Raw genomic sequence first — 18,792 nt, forward strand, 5'->3', positions numbered from 1 at the left:
TCTTAAAAAACAAGAAAATCTATGGTAATCACAATGGTATCCCCAGACAGTCACATGCACAGGCCACAAACATTTTTAAATAACATAAGGTTTTCTTGTTCAAATTAATACATCATCTGGAAGCTCTACAGACGAGTCTATTATTAAGAACTGCAGCCCCAACATCACCCTCAAAGTTGTTTTCATAAATGTTTGGTTGAAGTCTACCAAAGCTGCACTGATTATTCAGCACAGATGGATAAAATTGTTTGATGAGAAACATGACTGAAACCAAATGGTTTCTTCCATTAAATGAAACTTCCCCACCTGACCATACCAACGCTCACGTTGCTCGTGAAACTAAACAAGGTAGGCTCCCGTTTAAAAAACAATCTCAATGAACTACAAACTGATTTATCCAGGGAAGAAAACATCATTTCATCTATAAACCACCTGGCACTCTTTTTAGAATGATTTGGACTGTATCTCACACCTTATCACTCATCCTGATAATACTGTAATTACTGTAATATCTAATGTAAAACATTTACACTTTCTTCTTCAGAAATTAGATGAGATTAGATACAAAATGAGGCCCAAAAACACAAAATGACATTTTCCATCACATCTGCCAGCCTGGCTCTACCTGGTTTGACTCAGTGCAGCAGCCTGATGCAGCCAGGATTTTGCATTTCCACCACAATTTGGCTACCTGCTTGAAGGTGTGTCTTAAACCAATGACGCGCTTGTCTCTAGCCCCACAGTACTATCAACGAATCACCACTAACAAAGTGGGCCTGCTAATTCAATTACTATAACTACTTCACAATAACCAGTCCACAGAACAGTGTGGTAGGTTGTGTCAAATATAATTAGCCAATTTACTCAGAGTCCTCAGCTGCAAGCGTCCACCTACCATTTATTAGGATCTATGTTGTTGCCTTGGAAACGTCTACTATTCCTGAGACCCTAACTACAAGCCAAATTATCATCATCATCTACCCAAAACAATAAAATGACATCAAAACCACACATAAGACATACAAAACATAAAACAACTGACCATTTATGAATCATTAATATTTTAGGACTGTTATTTCATGTTTGCAGTCACCAAACAGGGCAAATTGAAAAACAACAGGAGAACAGAAGCCTGTTATTGAAAACACTGGAGTCCTACTTCACATAAATAGATCCCATGACAAATACCTGCAAGAACCTTCAGATACCTTAAATGCTATCTGCGGCTTTCTTATCATCCACAGCGCAACACTCCTCGAGGTGAAACACACTCGTACACACAAGGTTGTAGATTACATAACACACTGGCCTCTTGGATCGCCAGTCAATATTATTGACTCACGCAGGATACTGGCTCTTCCCACAGGTCTTCATGGAAGGATCCTGTTCCCTCGCTGCTTGCCTCCATCTTTTTCTGCCTCTCTCTCAAACCAATCATTCAACAAGCTGCAAGTCATTTGCCACAAATATGTATTTATTGTTCAATCTATGAGAGACAAAAGTGCATCCCGCCCAAAACAAAGTCAGGAAGGCAGCTGCTCCATTACACATGTGGTCCTCCAACAGGCAAGGCATTTCACAGCCATGCCATACGCTGGACACGCCGGATACACTCACACATGCAAGAGCACACCAGAAATATCCAGCGTGCACGTGACACCAAATGTGGAAAAACAACCTTAAAAGATGTGAAATAGGCGTGGTGTCACACTAACAAAGTTGTAAATTCCACAGAGAGCACCCTAGAGGGAAGGCCTTCAGGCAGAGGTGACTCACCTCCACAATTTATTTGTCAAGCATCAACACAGCAAGCTCTAACAAAATATACAGAAGCACAAGTTGACTTGTGTGCAGCAAAGTGCACAACAAATAGCATATACAGCCACTCAAGGTGAAATGCTAGTAGTGAGGTGCTATTGGAGAAGGGGCTGGAACAAACATGCCATCACCAGCTATAAAAGCTCTGAGCAGGAGGGCTCGGTCATAGTGGGGGAAGTGAGTTATTGTATTTCATTAGTGCACCGGATGTTTCTCGTGCACCCTCTCTGCCCATTACGCTCCTCCATTATGAGTTTACACTTAGACACACCCACATATGTTGGGGCGTTTGTATTTAAAAAAATGTCTTGTCATAAAGAGAAACCTCAAAAAGAAATCAGGGACTATTATTGTAAGCGTTTTGTTTTTGCCACCACCTTATTTCCATGAAAAACATTCAAATGAAGGTGAAACGATCAACAACTATCCTGATGGTACATTTGAGGATTTGCCATTATCTGTTTTAGATCATTGTAAATTGAATATCTTGAATTTTGGAGTGCTGATCCAAAGGAATTTGATATTATAAAGATGCTATCATGCTCACTGGGAACTTTTGGTAGCCTTTACACCATTTTCTGACATTTTAAAGACTACAATACAACTGTTACATCCATAAAATAGTCTGGATTATACTGCTCATGTACCATCAAGCCAAGCACTGAAAAGTCTCGGCATGGACCTGTAATTTCAATAATTTTAGCAATTTACCTCTGCTATTCCCACAGCAGAATTGCTAGTAAATTATGTAAAACAGAAGAAACACACAAGCCCCAAAAAGGACAGGAACATAACAATGTGTTTTAGTGATTTCTTATAGTTTTATAATGCAAGTTCACCTTTTAAGATGCTAGTTGTATCTAGAATTTGTATGATCGCACCATATTCTGGCCTGACAAAAGCACACTGCAGGGAAACAAACAAATCTTAAGGGATATAACGTCAGAACAAATGTATTGTGGCTATGAGCCTGGCCTTGTGCTCACACTGTGGGCAGGCTGCAGTAGGATCCGCCCCCTTTCCTCCCTCCCTCCCCTTGCAGGTACTGGGAACTGGGGGAGAGGGCACGAGCTCCACTAGCCAGTAGAATCGCTTGGTGAAGCACTCACAGCCTGCCTGCACGGCCGAGTTGGGGGAGGGGACGAGGGCCATGTAATGTCACACTATGGTGCCAGCAAAACCAGGGCTGCTCTGGGAACTGTGAGGGCACGTTCACCAAAGCTGACAGCGAGATGCTCAGATATCTGCAATGGTCATGTCCAATTGTCAACAGTTTCCATCTTACTCTATAACTCAACTGTCACATGAAAGAAAAATTTATTTTACATGCAGTTTCAGAATATAACTGAAGGCACTACAAGGCTGAAGTCATGCAGTAGATAATAAGTGTGTTTATCTTCATAATCAAACATCAGTAAAGTAACTGATAATGATTTTCACATTAATTACAGTTAAATGCACAAGGAACTGAAATTAAATAAATATGCCACTGTAGAAAGAGAACACTGTGAGTGACCCATTCTGAGGTAAGTAGGAAAGATGTGATCTTATTTTAAGAGATGAGATCAGACTCTGTATTTCCTCTGGGATTTTATTTTTCCAGAAGCAGTGTACAGGGGCTCAGGTTAGCAGGATGTGATCTGTCAAGAAAATTGCACAAAAAGTGCACATTTTTAGAAAAATTGCTTGAAGGAATCATTTGAATACACCTTTAAACAACATCCTGCTTTGCACTCAATCACTAATAATTTCACCTGGGAGCTTCTCCTGTACAACTACTGGTTTCTGAGTTGCCAACTGGAGCAGTCGGGCCAATCCAGGACAAAATAAGTGGGGGTTGCATTTTGAAGATAACTATGCTCACAAAATGAAGTATTCGGTATACAATGTATTTCACATAGTTCTCTTTTATACATGATTCATTTTGAATAAATACTTAAAAACATAATGACAGCAGTAATTTAAAAAAAAAAAAAATTGTTTTCTTTAAGGAAGTTGTATATCAGACTAATCAGGCCTAAAACATAAACAATCTCTGTCTAGACGATCTAATCTCCGTCCATACCAACACACCTGAAAACACATCACACTAGGGTTGGGTGATGTCTGCCAAACTGGCGTATGACGATGTCTACAATGAAACATCATGATGGATGATGACATCGCTGTTTACAAATTTGAGGCAGTGCGTCCCCTCGTCTTAAGGCAGCAGTTGCGTATTAGCTTACCACTGTAGCCACCGCTGTTTCCCACCGTGGCTCTGACATGAATCTCCAACTGTCTCACCATGCAGAGGAATCTATCTCCCGTTACCACCGACATGCATCCCTGTGCCAAGTTTAAAAGTGTCCTCGTCTCCGCACCACATGTCTGTCACTTAGCTTTGTTCAGCCTCATATGCATAAAACAACGTTGGCCGACTAGCCAAGGAAGCTAAGCTAAGAAAACTGTGTGTGGCATCGTTCATTGGCCCAACACTATATCACACGGCCATTCATGTACAGTTGGCATGCATGTGCCGGTGTAAACAGGAAGCAGATTGTTTACTCTGTGGTTGGTTGCTTAGATACAGAAAAAACTATGAATGAAGCAGGGTAACATGATTGCTCATCACAGAATCCCCCTGAATAATGCTGTTTTTATTTAAACATTATCAGCCATCATTTTGTGTCTCTTTTTCCACTTGTGTCGACTTGTGCCTTTCTAAATATAGACAATCTAACAGCCAGTCCATCAGTGTACAACCTCAAATGCATTCATATGACATAACATACGTCACATTAACATTTCCCAATGATGCTTCATACACTGATAAGACCCAATCAGGAAGCGAATGTGGGTGTCAGCGACATTGTTTCCAAAAACTTCATTTTCTGCCCGTCCGGACATAAAAACTGAAAATACAGTTTTTAAATATCTCCTGGAAACAGTTTTCCAAAAGGTCTGTTTTCAGTGACCTAAAATGCTGTTTACTTGTGTATGAAAAGTCAAAACACATGCACAGACTATGCTTTAAGAATTACCTGTGTAGAACAGGGCCTCAAAGTCATGTCAGGTTACCAGCCAAGCATTTCAGAAATTTGTTGACGAACACACAAGGTTTGTGCCATGGTGTGGGGGTTTCATTCCATGGTCCGTGTGTAGGGAACCCCCACTGATCAGTTTGCCGAAGGCGAAGCTGCTATGTTGTTATGCTGGTAGCATACTGTTCCTACTAGTGGTGTTTTGTCCTCATTGACATAATAGTAAACAACCAGGATGCCAGGCAGATCAATAATGTGTTCTTTAAACTGGGGCACAAGACCAAACTGAGTGATCATGAGTGAAACATCGCGCTACACAGAAAAATGTCTGTTGTTACCCTCTGTAGCATTTTTATTAACCATGCTTAATAACACGACAGCTACTGACCCAGCACCAGACCTAAACCAGTCTGGTATGTTCAGGCTGGATTATCTGTGGAGCACCCAATCCCAGCACTCCCAGCAATCCCAGGAATACCATCTGCCAGACAAAGCTCCTTTAATGGAACACACAGACACCTACTCCCATCTTCAACCTCCAAAACAACCTCAGTATCTTGTTTTTCCCTTCCCTCTCTGTTCCCCCATCACTCTGTCTCTCCACTCCTCATTGCTAATTTCCTTCCTCCTCCTCCACCGCTGCCCCGCCCTCTCGTGGCAACCCCTGTTGGCTTGTTGCCACCGACACAACACGCACACGGACATGCCTGCCGATGTTTTGAAACTCTGCCAGATACATCATGGGGGCGGTGGCCGTAAGCCGGCGATCTGATTGGACGGCCCCATAGCGGAGAAGGAAAACAAACCACAGTCAGCTGGCCTCCTTACCCAGCGAGCATGTGACTGACTGTCGTGTGCTTAGTAGTCGAGCAGTAAAAAAAAAAAAAAATGGGGGAGAGGGAGAAAAGAGACTGAAAGGGTGAGAAAGGTGGGGAAAGATAAAAATCAAAAGAAAAAGGAGTTCAACAACAATGAGAAGGCAAAGAAGAGAAAGAGAGAAACATGAGAGGGAGTCGCAGCTTCAAGCAAACAAGGGACGAAAGGAGACGCTGTGTGAATGAAATGTGGAGCAGCTGAGATGTAACAAATGTGCATGTCTGTATACAGTCACACACCAGCTATTCTTGGTTACCGTGGCATTAGAGAGCATAATAAACGACCCACATGCTTAATGACCCTCAATCCATGACAACAAGACTGCTCTTTTCCCACTTCTACCACTCACATCAAGCTCTCATAGTTATATTGCCTGCTCATACATGTCAAAAAATAACCATATGCCCGGAACAGTCTTAAATAGTACATTAATGTGCAAGGCTAAGAACAAACATTCACCGTTTTGTACAACGCTCTGTTCCAAAGCCCTCGTTTACATTCACTGCCTGTTTGCTGCACACATACACACGTACATGGCTGGCATACCAACGTGGCAGCCTAAGGAGAATGGTCTTTACAGGAAATGGCCTGGTTATACAAGTCAGCCGAAACATTAGCATGAGCAAATGCCTGTCACAACACATGCAGCATTACCCATTATATACAGACAACCAGGTCGCATATTCCAAAAAGGGAAATTCCTGAAGTGAAAACATTTATTAAACAATTTTTAATCAATCTGCTGTCATATCGCCAGGCAAAAATAATGTATTGTTGACTTAATCTAAAAATAAAGTTGGTGAGGGTGAGACAATGAAATACAATCCAAGGAGTCAGTTTGTGTACGAATATGTCAGCAGGTCTCTAACGTCTTCAGATCCGCTTCCAACGAAAGGAGACGGTGCTTTGGAGGTTGTGGCTCATAAACTCTTGAACTCTCTCCCTTTAAACAAAAGATCAAGACCCATTTGTTTTCGACTTGCCTTTGTGTATTTTCTGTTTACTTCTGCTTGTATTTTGTTTTATGTGTTCAAGTCCCTGCTGAGACAAGTTACTCACTTACTTACTTAGATCCACGAGTCTGAAGGTTTCAGATATCAAAACACAACAGAGTGTTTTTTTTTTTTTTTTTAACTGTTAGGGATGATTTTACAACTCTGGAAAGTTCTCAATGCTGCAGTCCTTTCATCCTGCATCCCAGTGAGGTAAAAAGCAGATATATGACATTCAGGTTACGAAGTTATGTACTAGGAATGCGCATTTCCTGTGCACATATTGATTGGCAGACGCAGCACCTTGCCCAATGAAAAAAAAACTGCCCCTTGTTCAACTTTTTTGCTGGTTATACTGTGATTCTTTTTGTTTCGTTTTCACCTAGCACTGTTGTCTATAAGAGCATGGCCTTACTGTATTGTATTACACAAATATACCTAGCTTTAGGAGTCTATTCAACATTACTTCCAATAGACAAAGATGGCCGTCTAGGACCCTATGAAATATGTGCAGTAGAAAATGGTTAGGAAACAAAACTTTCTGATATGATCATAACGCAATACGCAATATGATCACAACGCACCATTCTGATATGGTCCATGGTACATTGGTCTATTGGTCTGAAGGTTCTTCAAACTACAGCCAGTATGCCAACTTCTAATCTCAATGGCTAACAAACTAGCATAGTTGTGGCCTTATATTAAAAAAAAAAAAAAAACAGTGAAGAGGGGGACAAATCATGGCTGGGAGCTGTGCAGTGTCCCCCATATAGAGTTGAGTGCTTTAACATTAAATGTGTTAACAGCGCAATCCCGTTGAGTGAGGTCAAATAATGGCCAATTAAAACCCCATTTGTGCCCAACCACTGAGTAGGAAGTGGCAGCTTCCAGCTTTTGAATGGGTTTTAAATCCCGTTGTCAAAGAGAATGTGATAAATGCCTTCCTTTCTATCCATTAAATTTATATGGCCCAAAGTCCTCAAATGGACATCAAAGCTAGGACACACACACATACACACTCCCCTTTAGCCAACATGAAACACATTCACAACACACAGGAAACAGGGAATGCTCTCTAATTACTGGGCACATGTTGCACATTAAAACGCTGGAAGTCCAACTTCATATAATCCAACTCTGCTGGCTGTGTGGAAACACACACACTCGCACACACTAAAATCCTCTTCAGAGGATAACTACCTACAGATGGGAGATGCTCTTAGAAAGGAAAACGCTGCTGCCACACACTCACACGGATACTTCCAGGAGTGATGAAATGTAATCACTTGGCCCTCAACAGCAACAGCTGCTAAATCATGTTGAGGAGACTTTCTGCATCCATAATGTCCATTGTCTCTGACACAGAGCAGAAAGAGAGCGCTGATGAGAAAGGCAGGAGTCGGCAGAGGAAATACCCAGTGTGTGTGAGAGAGAGAGGGAGAGGGAGAAGGGGAAAAGAGAACCCAGGAGGTATAAACTCAAGTTACAGGAATTCCTCTGGCCTTGTATCAGCGTCAGTGCTGGGTTAGGTTTCCTTACAAACATTCTCTGCAAGCAAGCTCCAAAGAGGGGGGAGTACAACTGGTGATCACAAAGCCAACCCAGCATATGTTTCAAGTGATAGTCTTCCTCTGTGGAGCTGCATAATGGAGCAGTAAAGTTTAACAAAGAAAAGTGAAATTGTGGAAATGTGTGACAAACTACGATAAAATCTCAAGACCTCCCACTGCAACTGAACATCCCACTGTCTTCCTCACTTTAAAGCTTTACAAAAATGGCCCCAGAGGAGATACAAGAGCATTGCTAGGCCGTCAAACTGATTAGTTCAACTTCACCTCATCCTTATAAACACGATGCATTGTAGGTGCTCATTGCCCAGCAACCACTTTCTGTCCACTCTCAGCCTGCTTCAGCAACCCCCCGCCCCTATTACATAAAGACTATGTGTGTGTCGCTGAGACACCATGCGCGTGCACAGCCAGGCTTGTCGTCATGGTGACGACAATTTAATCTAAAGCAGAGTGACATTTTGTGGGATTATCATATCATTAGGTGTCTCTCAGATGGAGCTGCGTATGTATTTCTATGTCGAGGGTGACATCACAGCGAGCAGAGGGCAGTCCTTTGATGTAATCCAATTTTCCATTTCCACCTCACACACACACACAACGTGGGACCCTCTCTGACTGCCAGTGCATCTGATGAGTAACAACTGACATTCATGCTGTTTAAGTAGGCCAACATATTCAGTCATGTGTGCACAGACCCTATAGTATATTCTTATCAGTGGGTAGCTGACTTCCTTTGCTACCCAAGGAGTCTTATCTTCCAACTGAAACCCCTTTGTTTGGCCATCAATCCTTCTGTATCCATTATTTCAGTTCCAGTTCTACAATTTCTGATACTCTCCATTATCAAATGATCTTCAGTTGAAGTGCATGCATAATTACTGGGTTAACTCTGTGTGCAGACAATTGGGAGAACACTCGAGGCCAAAGCAAATAAACGTGATATGCACTTCACAGCCTCCATAAGGAAAAACAACATAACCTCTCTCTACATTACAGTTGATGAAGTTCAACGTGAAGAGAGAACTTTTCATGCCCCTCCCTGTCACAGTATCACACCCCTTTTTTCCCCCAATGTCCAGATTTTTTGGTGTTTCAAGATGAGATTGCTTTCCAAAAACTGAATAAAGCACAGTATATGTACTTGTATAGAGGCTTCCTACTTTTAGCCAGCTACTGTCACCAGTTCAAGTGATAACTGTTGGCAAATTTAATTAGTTGTGGCCAGCAGACCACAGCTATTAACAGAGTTATTTCTGGGCCGGAAACTGGCAGTTGATTTGCATTGTGGTCATTAAGGTAAGTATTTCTGTGGCCTTTTTTAGCTGCAACTTTAACGTTCAAAGATAAATAGATAAACACAGTGGGCCTACCTATCTGCTATTTGTCAGTACATTTCATATCTACCCAACAGAGACATCTCACTGTCAGTCAGTACTGCTACTTTGGGGTAAACTGTCTTTTCTTTTAGTCTGTGGCCCCACGATATATTGGCTGACCTATATTATCAGTACATAGTACATAGTACATAGTTTCAGTGCACATATGTCATCTTAGACAATAAAGTTTATTATTAAACTGTAAAACATCAGGCCTCCATTACATATCTCTGCCGCAAGTGTTTGATAACCACATTTGAGGAATCACTGCAAAAAAATTATTTTACTCTCTAATTTCCGCCACAAAAATCTATCGGTCGGGCTCTACACATTAGTAGAGGTGTTGTTACCATATGAAAGCACAAACATGCATTTTAGATGAATAAGATGTATACACTTTTAAATAACGTCATGAAAAAAAACATAACGCAGAGCTTTTCTCTTGAAGTTTTTGTAAACAAACATTGTGATTAGTTTTATCAACATAAACACTGTATATTAGCCAAACTCAAATTTAATCCATTACCCATTTTTAATATACACGTGACACAATAACCTGGAATAACCAACAATAACCTAGAAACACAGTTTTCTGTTGTTTAGTTGTTTCAGCACCGAGCTAACCATCAATGGCACCAATCTCCAGGGAGAGAAGAAATTCCTCAGCAGGCTTACGTAACGCTGCAGAGGGGACAGACCCCAGCTCCCGGAAAAAACTCTGCTCCATAACTCAGACTATACAGCCATCTTATATTGGTATGAGGGCCCTGACACACCATGCAAACCTCAAAGAAGAAACTTGGATGTGATGCCTTGTGTCTTCTTTTAAAAATTGCATTTGATGACGCAGCAAAGGCTACAGCTGACGGCCAGCTGGCTGCAGACATGCAGTGTATGTTCTGGGCTTGGGTGACAGGAAATATAGTCAGTCATATATATTAAAACAATCTGAACAAACAGGCCAATTGCCGCACTACTGCAAATCTGATTAACTAGTGTGTCAGGACAGCAGATCTCAATTAGAAATGACAAATTTCACTTCATCAACACTGTGAAAGAAAATCATTTTGATGACGTCCCTTCCCTCATGCAACAAACATCTTCTTACAACAAAGGTCTCTGTTGTCCTCATCAGTAACCAGCTCCCGCAACCCATAAAACTAGTTGGAGATTTGCTGGACAACAGCATTCAAAATAGTGACAAGGTCTTTTCTAACTGTGACCACAATACTAGAGCTGCTTTCATTGTTATTTAATCTGTTGGTTATTTTCTTGATTCGCTGATTAGTTGTTTGGTCTATAAAATGTCAGAAAATGGTGAAAATATGTGGATCACTGTTTCCCAAAGGCCAAGATTACATCCGCAAATGTCTTGTTTTTCCCACAACCCAAAGATATTCAGTTCACTGTCATAGAGGAGTAAAGAAACTACAAATGTTTCATATTTGAGAAGCTGGAATCAAATCTGGAATCTCATTTCCACATATCTGGCCCATCACAGTGTGAAAGGACTGCGAATGTTGGATGCTCAGTTTGGGAAAGTTACAGAAATAGTCGGACGCAGCTCCTGCTCCAATCCTGGGAAGGTGTGAGGGAAGGGGGTTCCCGAAAGCTATTCAACCATCTGACAGGCTATTCTGGTGTAGTCTACTGGCTAAAAAAGACTCCTACACAAACTAGGAAATGGCAACCTTTGGCATGAAGTAAATGTGTATTGGATAGGCAAACTGGGGATTAACAGAACAGGATATCAAATCTGAAAATCCCAGAGAGGGCCAGACTGGGTGTATGAGGAACCATTGAACATATGAAGGATCTGGAACTGGGTGACGGACAATGGCTCTGCTTACTCAGTGCTCACAGGTAAAGAAAGACTTGCCTTCTCCTGTGTCATTCCCTCCCCCAGGGCTGAAGCACAGTGAGTGAGTGAGGCATTACTGGGAAATGAAGCTGTTACTGGAAAACTCAATCCACCCATTTACTGGCAATGGACAGGGGGGTTGTGTGGAAGGTGGGGGGCCATGGGGGAAAAAAATTAATTGGAAATCTGACCTGGGCCTTTGTGACTATGCGCTTAATTAATGTTTTGCAGACAGAATTTCTCATTTATTGATAATGCTGCATTTTTTATCCAAGTTCAGCACATTTTAACAAAGACTGTGTACCCGACTCTACCAATAAACAAACATCTGTCTGATAACAGCATTGAATAAAGATTTAGGTTTATAACAACACAACAAAAAAAGTGAGTTCACTGGTGATTGCTGGCTACTTAAAGGACATTTTAACACAAGATCTAGTTGTTTTGTTACATGAAAGCTGGCTCCCTGGTGTTCCCTTTTCAACCTCGCCCAATGCCTCTAGTTCACGCCGTATCATAAAATCAACAATCAATAGAACCTGGAACTAAAAACCTTTTTCAAATATACAAATTTAAATAAGCAGCCTCTCTCTTGCCTCTGACAGGCCTCCAGCTTGTCAGCATCTTTAGCAGTGCTAGTACTAGCAGTAGCATTGTGGGGTGTGCCCCCATTTAGATGGAATCGTAAATACGCACATGGATCCACAGGAGAGCATGTGGCTAATGAAATACAGATTTCCTACCACCCTTTTTCACACTATTTCACCGATAGGTGGAAGTAATGTGCCAAGAAGTGTAGCAATGCGCCTGCAAAGACAGAAAGAAAGAAGATTGCAAGCAAGCAAGCAAGCACTGGGATTAGCACTGCAGAACTTCAAACCTTCCAAAAAATATCTCTTAAGCAACGGTTTCATGGGGACGGAAACACATGTTTGTTGGTCAAATCTACACACTGTGCAGTTTGTTGAGACATTTAAAGTAAACATAACTTTTGTTTGTTTACAAGAAACCTACACAGGTAGTCTTTAATTCACATACTGCTTTTTTCTCGTATTTCTGCTCTACTGGCTTAAGACGATGTAGTTAATTTCCTTAGCAATGCGTTTCCATGCATTGCTCCCAAACTGGCAACTTGTTTACGTGCATATCAGAGAATTGGGAAGGTGTTGATTTTAGAATGATCAGCTCTATTTTTTTCCCCCAACAATTTTGTGGAGTAAAACAACAACTATACAACAAAAATAAAACAAATACAATTAGTTGTCACTAAGTGGAATCCTATTCAACTTTCCCACGTCGCACAACTGGGCGAAGGGGTCTTTATGTCTCAGTGAGCATCCAGAATGTTTTGCATTTACCACTGAATGGCATCCTGTACGTCTTCTCCATCATTTCATGGTTGAACAGGTAGTACACATGCTGTTAACTTAAAATATTAATATTCAACCCACATCTGTTAATTTGTTATGGTTACACATCAAACATTTTCAATAGTACTACATAATGTGCTAAATTGAATTATGGATATACAGTGCAATTACTGCATTCAACATTTGCTGACCTACTGATCACACTCATTTGGCCAGACCTTTTTCTTATCTACTTTTTCTAATTCATGCTTTTTTGACTAAGAAGTGTGCTCTCCAGCAGCAGGAGGCTTCTCTAACTCCTCAACAGAAACCAGGAGTGGTACAAAACTGACATTCCAAGACCGCCTGCTACTGCTATTTGTCATTCTTCCTGACCATATGACTAAACCAAGAAAAAGCTGGTTTCCTGTTTTACAGGCCTTTGTAGTTTACTCCGCCCCGATCACATAGTCCAAGAGGAAAAAAAAGAACTTTGGGCCCAGAGTTCCAACTTGTCTTTCCCATTATCAGAGAAAAGCTGGATCTCCATAATATGTCCATGGACAGGACTTCTAACAGTCATAGAAACATGTGTGCAGTTACTAAAGGGGCCTCTCTCTGCCCTGAATGGATGGTGTGGTACAGATTAACCAGACTCTGCATGTGTCTATGCTTATATGTGTGTGTGCACGCAGGGTCTTGGTGCATATGTGTGTGTGTGTGTGTATAAATCCTGCTCAGCACACGTGCCCGTTTGTCTCCAGGGAACTAGGTGAAGAGCCACTCAGCTCCCTTTGAACCTAAGGCCATATGGCCCCCAGTATGGGTCTATACTACACACATAAGGCTATTACACTGCAGGAGTGTGTGAATGTGTTTGTGTGTGTGTGTGTACAATAAATAGAATTTTAATAGACTATCAACCCCACAGGACCAGTAGGGTAGGCTGAGCTGCAAAGACAACCAATAATTTGTCATGCATATATATCCCATTAATTTCTTAGACTGAGGCTCTGCTCACCTCATTGTCATGGTGTTGGCAGAAACTCATGCGATCCTGGAAGAGGGACAGCAGGGCGAAGTTGTTCTGCAGGGACTGTGCGATGGACACTGACACCCCTGACTGGCCCGAGTTGCTGTTGGCGTTGACTCGGCCCAGGTGGAGGCTGTCTCCCAGGCACTCGATGAAGTGGTCCTTGGTCAGCCGCACCCGCTGGTGTGCCCGCACACAGTTGTCACACAGATACTCCTGGCAGTCAAGGCAGTGGGAGGTGGCTGGGTTCTCCTCATCGCAGGAGCTGCACTGAGGCTCTCCCAGGTGGTGAGAGTGCAGCAGGCCTCCATGAGGGTGATGGAAGCCGCTGGAGCCTCCACCTAAGACTCCCCGGGGATGGTGGTGGCCGTTCTTGTTCTGGATCTGCTCCTCAGAACTCACCACCACATCCAGCAGGTTGCTGAAGAGGAAGTTGGAGGAAGGCAGGGAGTCCACCCCGGCCTCAGAGATGGACACCTTCTGATCGCAGGTGGGGCACCGCAGCTTTAGCGGGTCCCCGGGACTGCGCTGGCCCTCCAGGCACTGCCTGCAGAAGGCATGGAGGCAGGGCAGGACGTGGAGCCTCCTCGTGGTCTGGCTGGAGGAGGATGAGGTATGTGATGAAGATGAGGAGGTAGAAGAGCTGGAGGAAATAGGAGCAGAGGAGCCGCACAGCTCCTTGCAGAGCGGACAAGTCTGCAGGTCCGAGTCTGGAAACGAAGCCATCTGCAGTGTTACCGAAACACAGGCTGCGTTTTACAACATGCACAGTAATGAGGTTGAGGCATTCATTTGGGGACACATCGGCCCGTTGTGGTTTGTAGAAAATAAAGTTGTAGTTGAGGTAGATTCATGAGGTATTACAGTCAGTTCAACAGTGAAAACGGTGCTCATCGACTTACAGATTTGTCTCTGTATTATACAACTCTGACCTGATGCAAAACAACGAGGTAGCCAGATCAGAACAGTTCTTCAAAGATTGTTTCTGAGGTGACAAAAAGAGAAATACTTATGCTGTTAAGATCATATCATATCAGTTGTGTAAGGCGTTTTCTGATGGAAGCTGCGGGGTCGATCTTTAAAATAAGACCAAGATGTCGATGGACGATTTCGGCGCCTCTGTGCAGAAGGATGGGCCGACGGTTCTTCGCTGAGGCTCATTAAATGAACCCGAAGCTGGAGTGACACTGGGTCGGCGTCGAAATACTGGGGGCTCCGTCTCTCCTCCCCCACTTACTCGGCAACATGACTCCCGGGCTCCGCGCTACAAAACAACACCCAGTCGAGCATTAAAGAATGATTACTTCTGCTTTATTTTCTGCTCTCTAAATTTAGGCCCGAGTTGTTGTTGTTGTGGCGTTTCTCTCTAGTCCACCATCGGGGCCCGTGCAGACGGCGTCGGGCGCAGCCAGCGGTCGGTTGGTGTTCGCAGCACGAGCCTCGGAGAGCGAGACCCTAAATTATTCATCAAAGCAACGATCTCGCAGCGTGCCTCGGGTCGTTAGGGCATCGAAAACAAACACAGAGAGTCTCCGATAGAGCCCAAACACCAGACAGGACGTCTGTCACTAGCCTGTGTGGGTGAATTCAGCGGTCCGCCGTGTGGAGAGGCCGCTTCCAGCTCTCCCTCCCCGTCGAGTCGGTCGGCTGGTCGCCCTCTGTGGCTCTCTGCGTGGAGGAATGCGGAGGGTTTCTCCTCCGGCAGCGTGGAAAACGGAGCCCTGCAACCGCGAATAACTCGGTCCAGCGACCGCCCGGACCTTAATGCCGTCCCTTGCTTCGTCGTTGTTGCCGTTGTTTACTCTCGGGTGAATCTACTCTGACATAAACACAGGGTGTGCGCTCTCGGTGGGCGCGTGTCGCTCGGGCTGCAGCTCCTCGAGCCGCTCTTATCCGACTGAGAGAAAAATGGACCCACTTCCGCCCGACGGAGGAGAGAGGGGTGTGCGCCAAACGCTCGTGCCCGAGACTTGATGGGAGCGTGGTGGTGCGCGCGCAGTGCTCACGGGCGTCAGTCAGTTGTGAGTGACACGGTGAGCAAACAGTAAAAAATGGGTCTGATGGTTTTAACGTCATAATGGGAAAAGGTAAAGGAAATTAAATGGGATGAAACCCAGAGGCCTTTATCTGATTAAATCTACTGTTCCCGCAGGATATTCAGCACATAAAGCTAATTATGATTGATGTTCATAATGTATAAAGAGCTTAGTGAACCCCAGCCCTGAAGCTGCTAGACTGGTGGAAATGGCTGATGGCTACTGAACAACTCCAGGAACCATAAAGCTTCAGAATATTTACTTTACTTGGAAGTTGTGATGGATGTACATAGACAGATTCCCACCATGGTAGACAATACAGTTGCATTTTATAGTGTAGTGGTTACAGTGTCCGGGACATCTACATTTGTAATCTGCACTGAAGCTGACAGCATAATTACTAAACATTGACCTCTCATATCAAACATCTGTATCTTACAGTTAATATTGAAATTAGCACTTTATTGTTGGACCTAGTGACATTTTTCTTTCTTTGAGTGAAGAAGTGGGAACCACACAGTCAATGGTCCATCAGCCAATCTGTCATTTTATTTTCTATTTTAAAAAAGAGGGTGCTTAAACCATTGTGTAGCCTTACAAACAATTCCTTGCAACATGTTCTCAGGTAAGTGCATCTAAATATTAATATTTGATAAGTAGAGCCTATAACTACAGCAATTTAATAGCCTAATAAAATTCATAAAGATGTTGCGTAATTAAAAAAGCGGAACACTATAGGCCTAAGACTCTATAGGAAAGATAACAAAAAATAAGATAAGATATATTTAAAAAACATGTTTAACAGATTGCTCTTGTTTTATACATCTGATTTCCTGAACTCTTTTTGACAACATATCCCATTATGGGCCTAATACCAAAAACTGGCACCATCAGCTGTTGGAAATTTAGACAGTCTAAGCCTATGTCTATGTCAGACTAAAACAATTTGTTTGATTATAAAAAATAAAGAAAGTTGTTATTTTTCACTGTAATTTGACCATCGATTTGACTGCTCATTGTCTTTGCTCTGCTCTGCACTGACAGTGGATAGAAAGATGTTAATGATCTGTGATGAAGAGAGGGACTACTGTAGGTCAACGACAAAAAATCAGGTTCCACAAGCATAAAGCAGCACAAGGAGCAGACCAGTCAAAACTGTGGGCTTTGGCTGTTATCTAAGTGAGATCATATGAGACACTTAACTACCTTAATTTGACACAGGTCATAAATGTTACTCCATTTATCTCGGGGGTTAAAGGAAAGAACAACAGTGACTGGGACAAAAAGGGGGAGATGGCGAGTTGATTTACAGCAACCCCATGAGGTGATCAAAGTAAGCGAGGGCAGATAAAGGGATGACGCTTTTGACAACATGCCAGAGGTTATGTTGATACACCAAAGTGAGGACGCATTCCTCCTGAAGGAATACTCCACAAAGCAGTATGTTTCACACAGGCCCTTCATGAAGCCACCGCAGGCAACTCATGAGTCCTTTTGACTCTGGCTGCAGAATCAGCACATTAAGTTCTCTTTTCTTTGAGATAGAAGAAGAATTTGCTCTTTCATTCGAGGCAGCATCAGCCCTGAGATGACACATGCTCAGGTCTGGAGGGCAGTCAAGGTTACAGTGAGACTTGAGGCAACGTGGTGGTCTTAACTTGTTTAAGACGGCACACACACACAAACAGTTCTGTGTGAGGATTATCTCTATCCCTGGATGACACACCCTTCAGCGGCAGTGTTTTGGCTCTGGTTTTTTTCCATTATTTCCAGCACATCATCTGACTTTAAGCCCTCCTAGTTAGAATCACAGTAGAATGTGTCCGCCTGCAGTGTTCACTCTTGTACAGTATATGAAAACAGTCATTTCTTTGCCAGTGAAGATGATGATTTTATATCATTACAATAACAGCTGTTATAACTGTTTAACAACATTATCACTCAATATCTGTGCATACAGCAGCCTGCACTTAAGGGTGTCTGGGGTTGGGTAGTTGGGGATTACATGTAATAGAGACTATGTAATCAGATTACGATAATAAGTGACTAGAATCAGCCCAGAATACATTTTAAAAACTGTTTAAATAGATTATAGTTACATTGTCAACGATTACTTGATTACATTTCGGATAACGTCTTTAAACTGTGGCACTCCATGTGGAATTTGAATAAAAAACAGCAGCAACATAAACTTACACAAAATAAACAGCTTCCCATATGCTGAAGAGTCCACACAGTATAACTGTAGTTTATGTCAGTACTGTTTTTGTAAGGGTAATTTGTCCTCCACGTATACCCCAGTCCCGCTTTCTTTCAATTGTTATAATTATCAACAAATACATTATTACATTACATTACATTATTATTATTACATATTAACCTTTTATCAAATATTTATATACTGCTTTTAAATGCTGACTGAAAGTGTGCTTATTGGAGTTGGCCTACAGGGCCTGTTTTTGCTGCCATTAGTCTCTAATTTGCTGCAGCACTGAGTGGGACATCACATGGTAAAGGGCAAGATGTCAGATAGAAAAGCTGCATTTTTAGTGTGTGTGTGTTTCCTGTGGTCAACTGTGTAATGTCTCCCTCCACTCTGGTTATCATAGACGTGTAATTGTTGCCAAAGAAATCAAACTGTAGGTGCTGGGTGAGTGTTAACTAAGTTTCTACTTTTCTGAAAAATAATCACCATTTTTTTGTGGCATCTCATTGATCATGCTTTAAATTACTACTCATCTGACCACAGATCAGTACTTCCCCCTGGTGGTTCAGTCGCTCTGTAACACCTTTAAGCACTAAGAGAGGGAGCCACCTGCAGCTCTTTGAACCCAGTATCTGACTGCAAAAAAAATGA

The 18,792-nt window shown here is 42.6% G+C and overlaps 1 protein-coding gene across 1 annotated transcript in view; it reads right to left on the reverse strand.

Annotated features, from left to right (window-relative positions):
- The window catches only part of trim71 (tripartite motif containing 71, E3 ubiquitin protein ligase), a 34,840-nt gene extending 19,094 nt beyond the window's left edge, over positions 1 to 15,746 (reverse strand). The window contains exon 1 of the mRNA XM_073463464.1: positions 13,888 to 15,746. Within this exon, the coding sequence (XP_073319565.1) occupies positions 13,888 to 14,625 (738 nt within the window). The 5' untranslated portion in view covers positions 14,626 to 15,746. The remainder of the gene's footprint in view (positions 1 to 13,887) is intronic.
- Between the last annotated feature and the right edge of the window lie 3,046 nt (positions 15,747 to 18,792).

This window comes from Pagrus major, chromosome 3 (assembly GCF_040436345.1).
Source record: "Pagrus major chromosome 3, Pma_NU_1.0".
Taxonomy (NCBI): domain Eukaryota; kingdom Metazoa; phylum Chordata; class Actinopteri; order Spariformes; family Sparidae; genus Pagrus; species Pagrus major.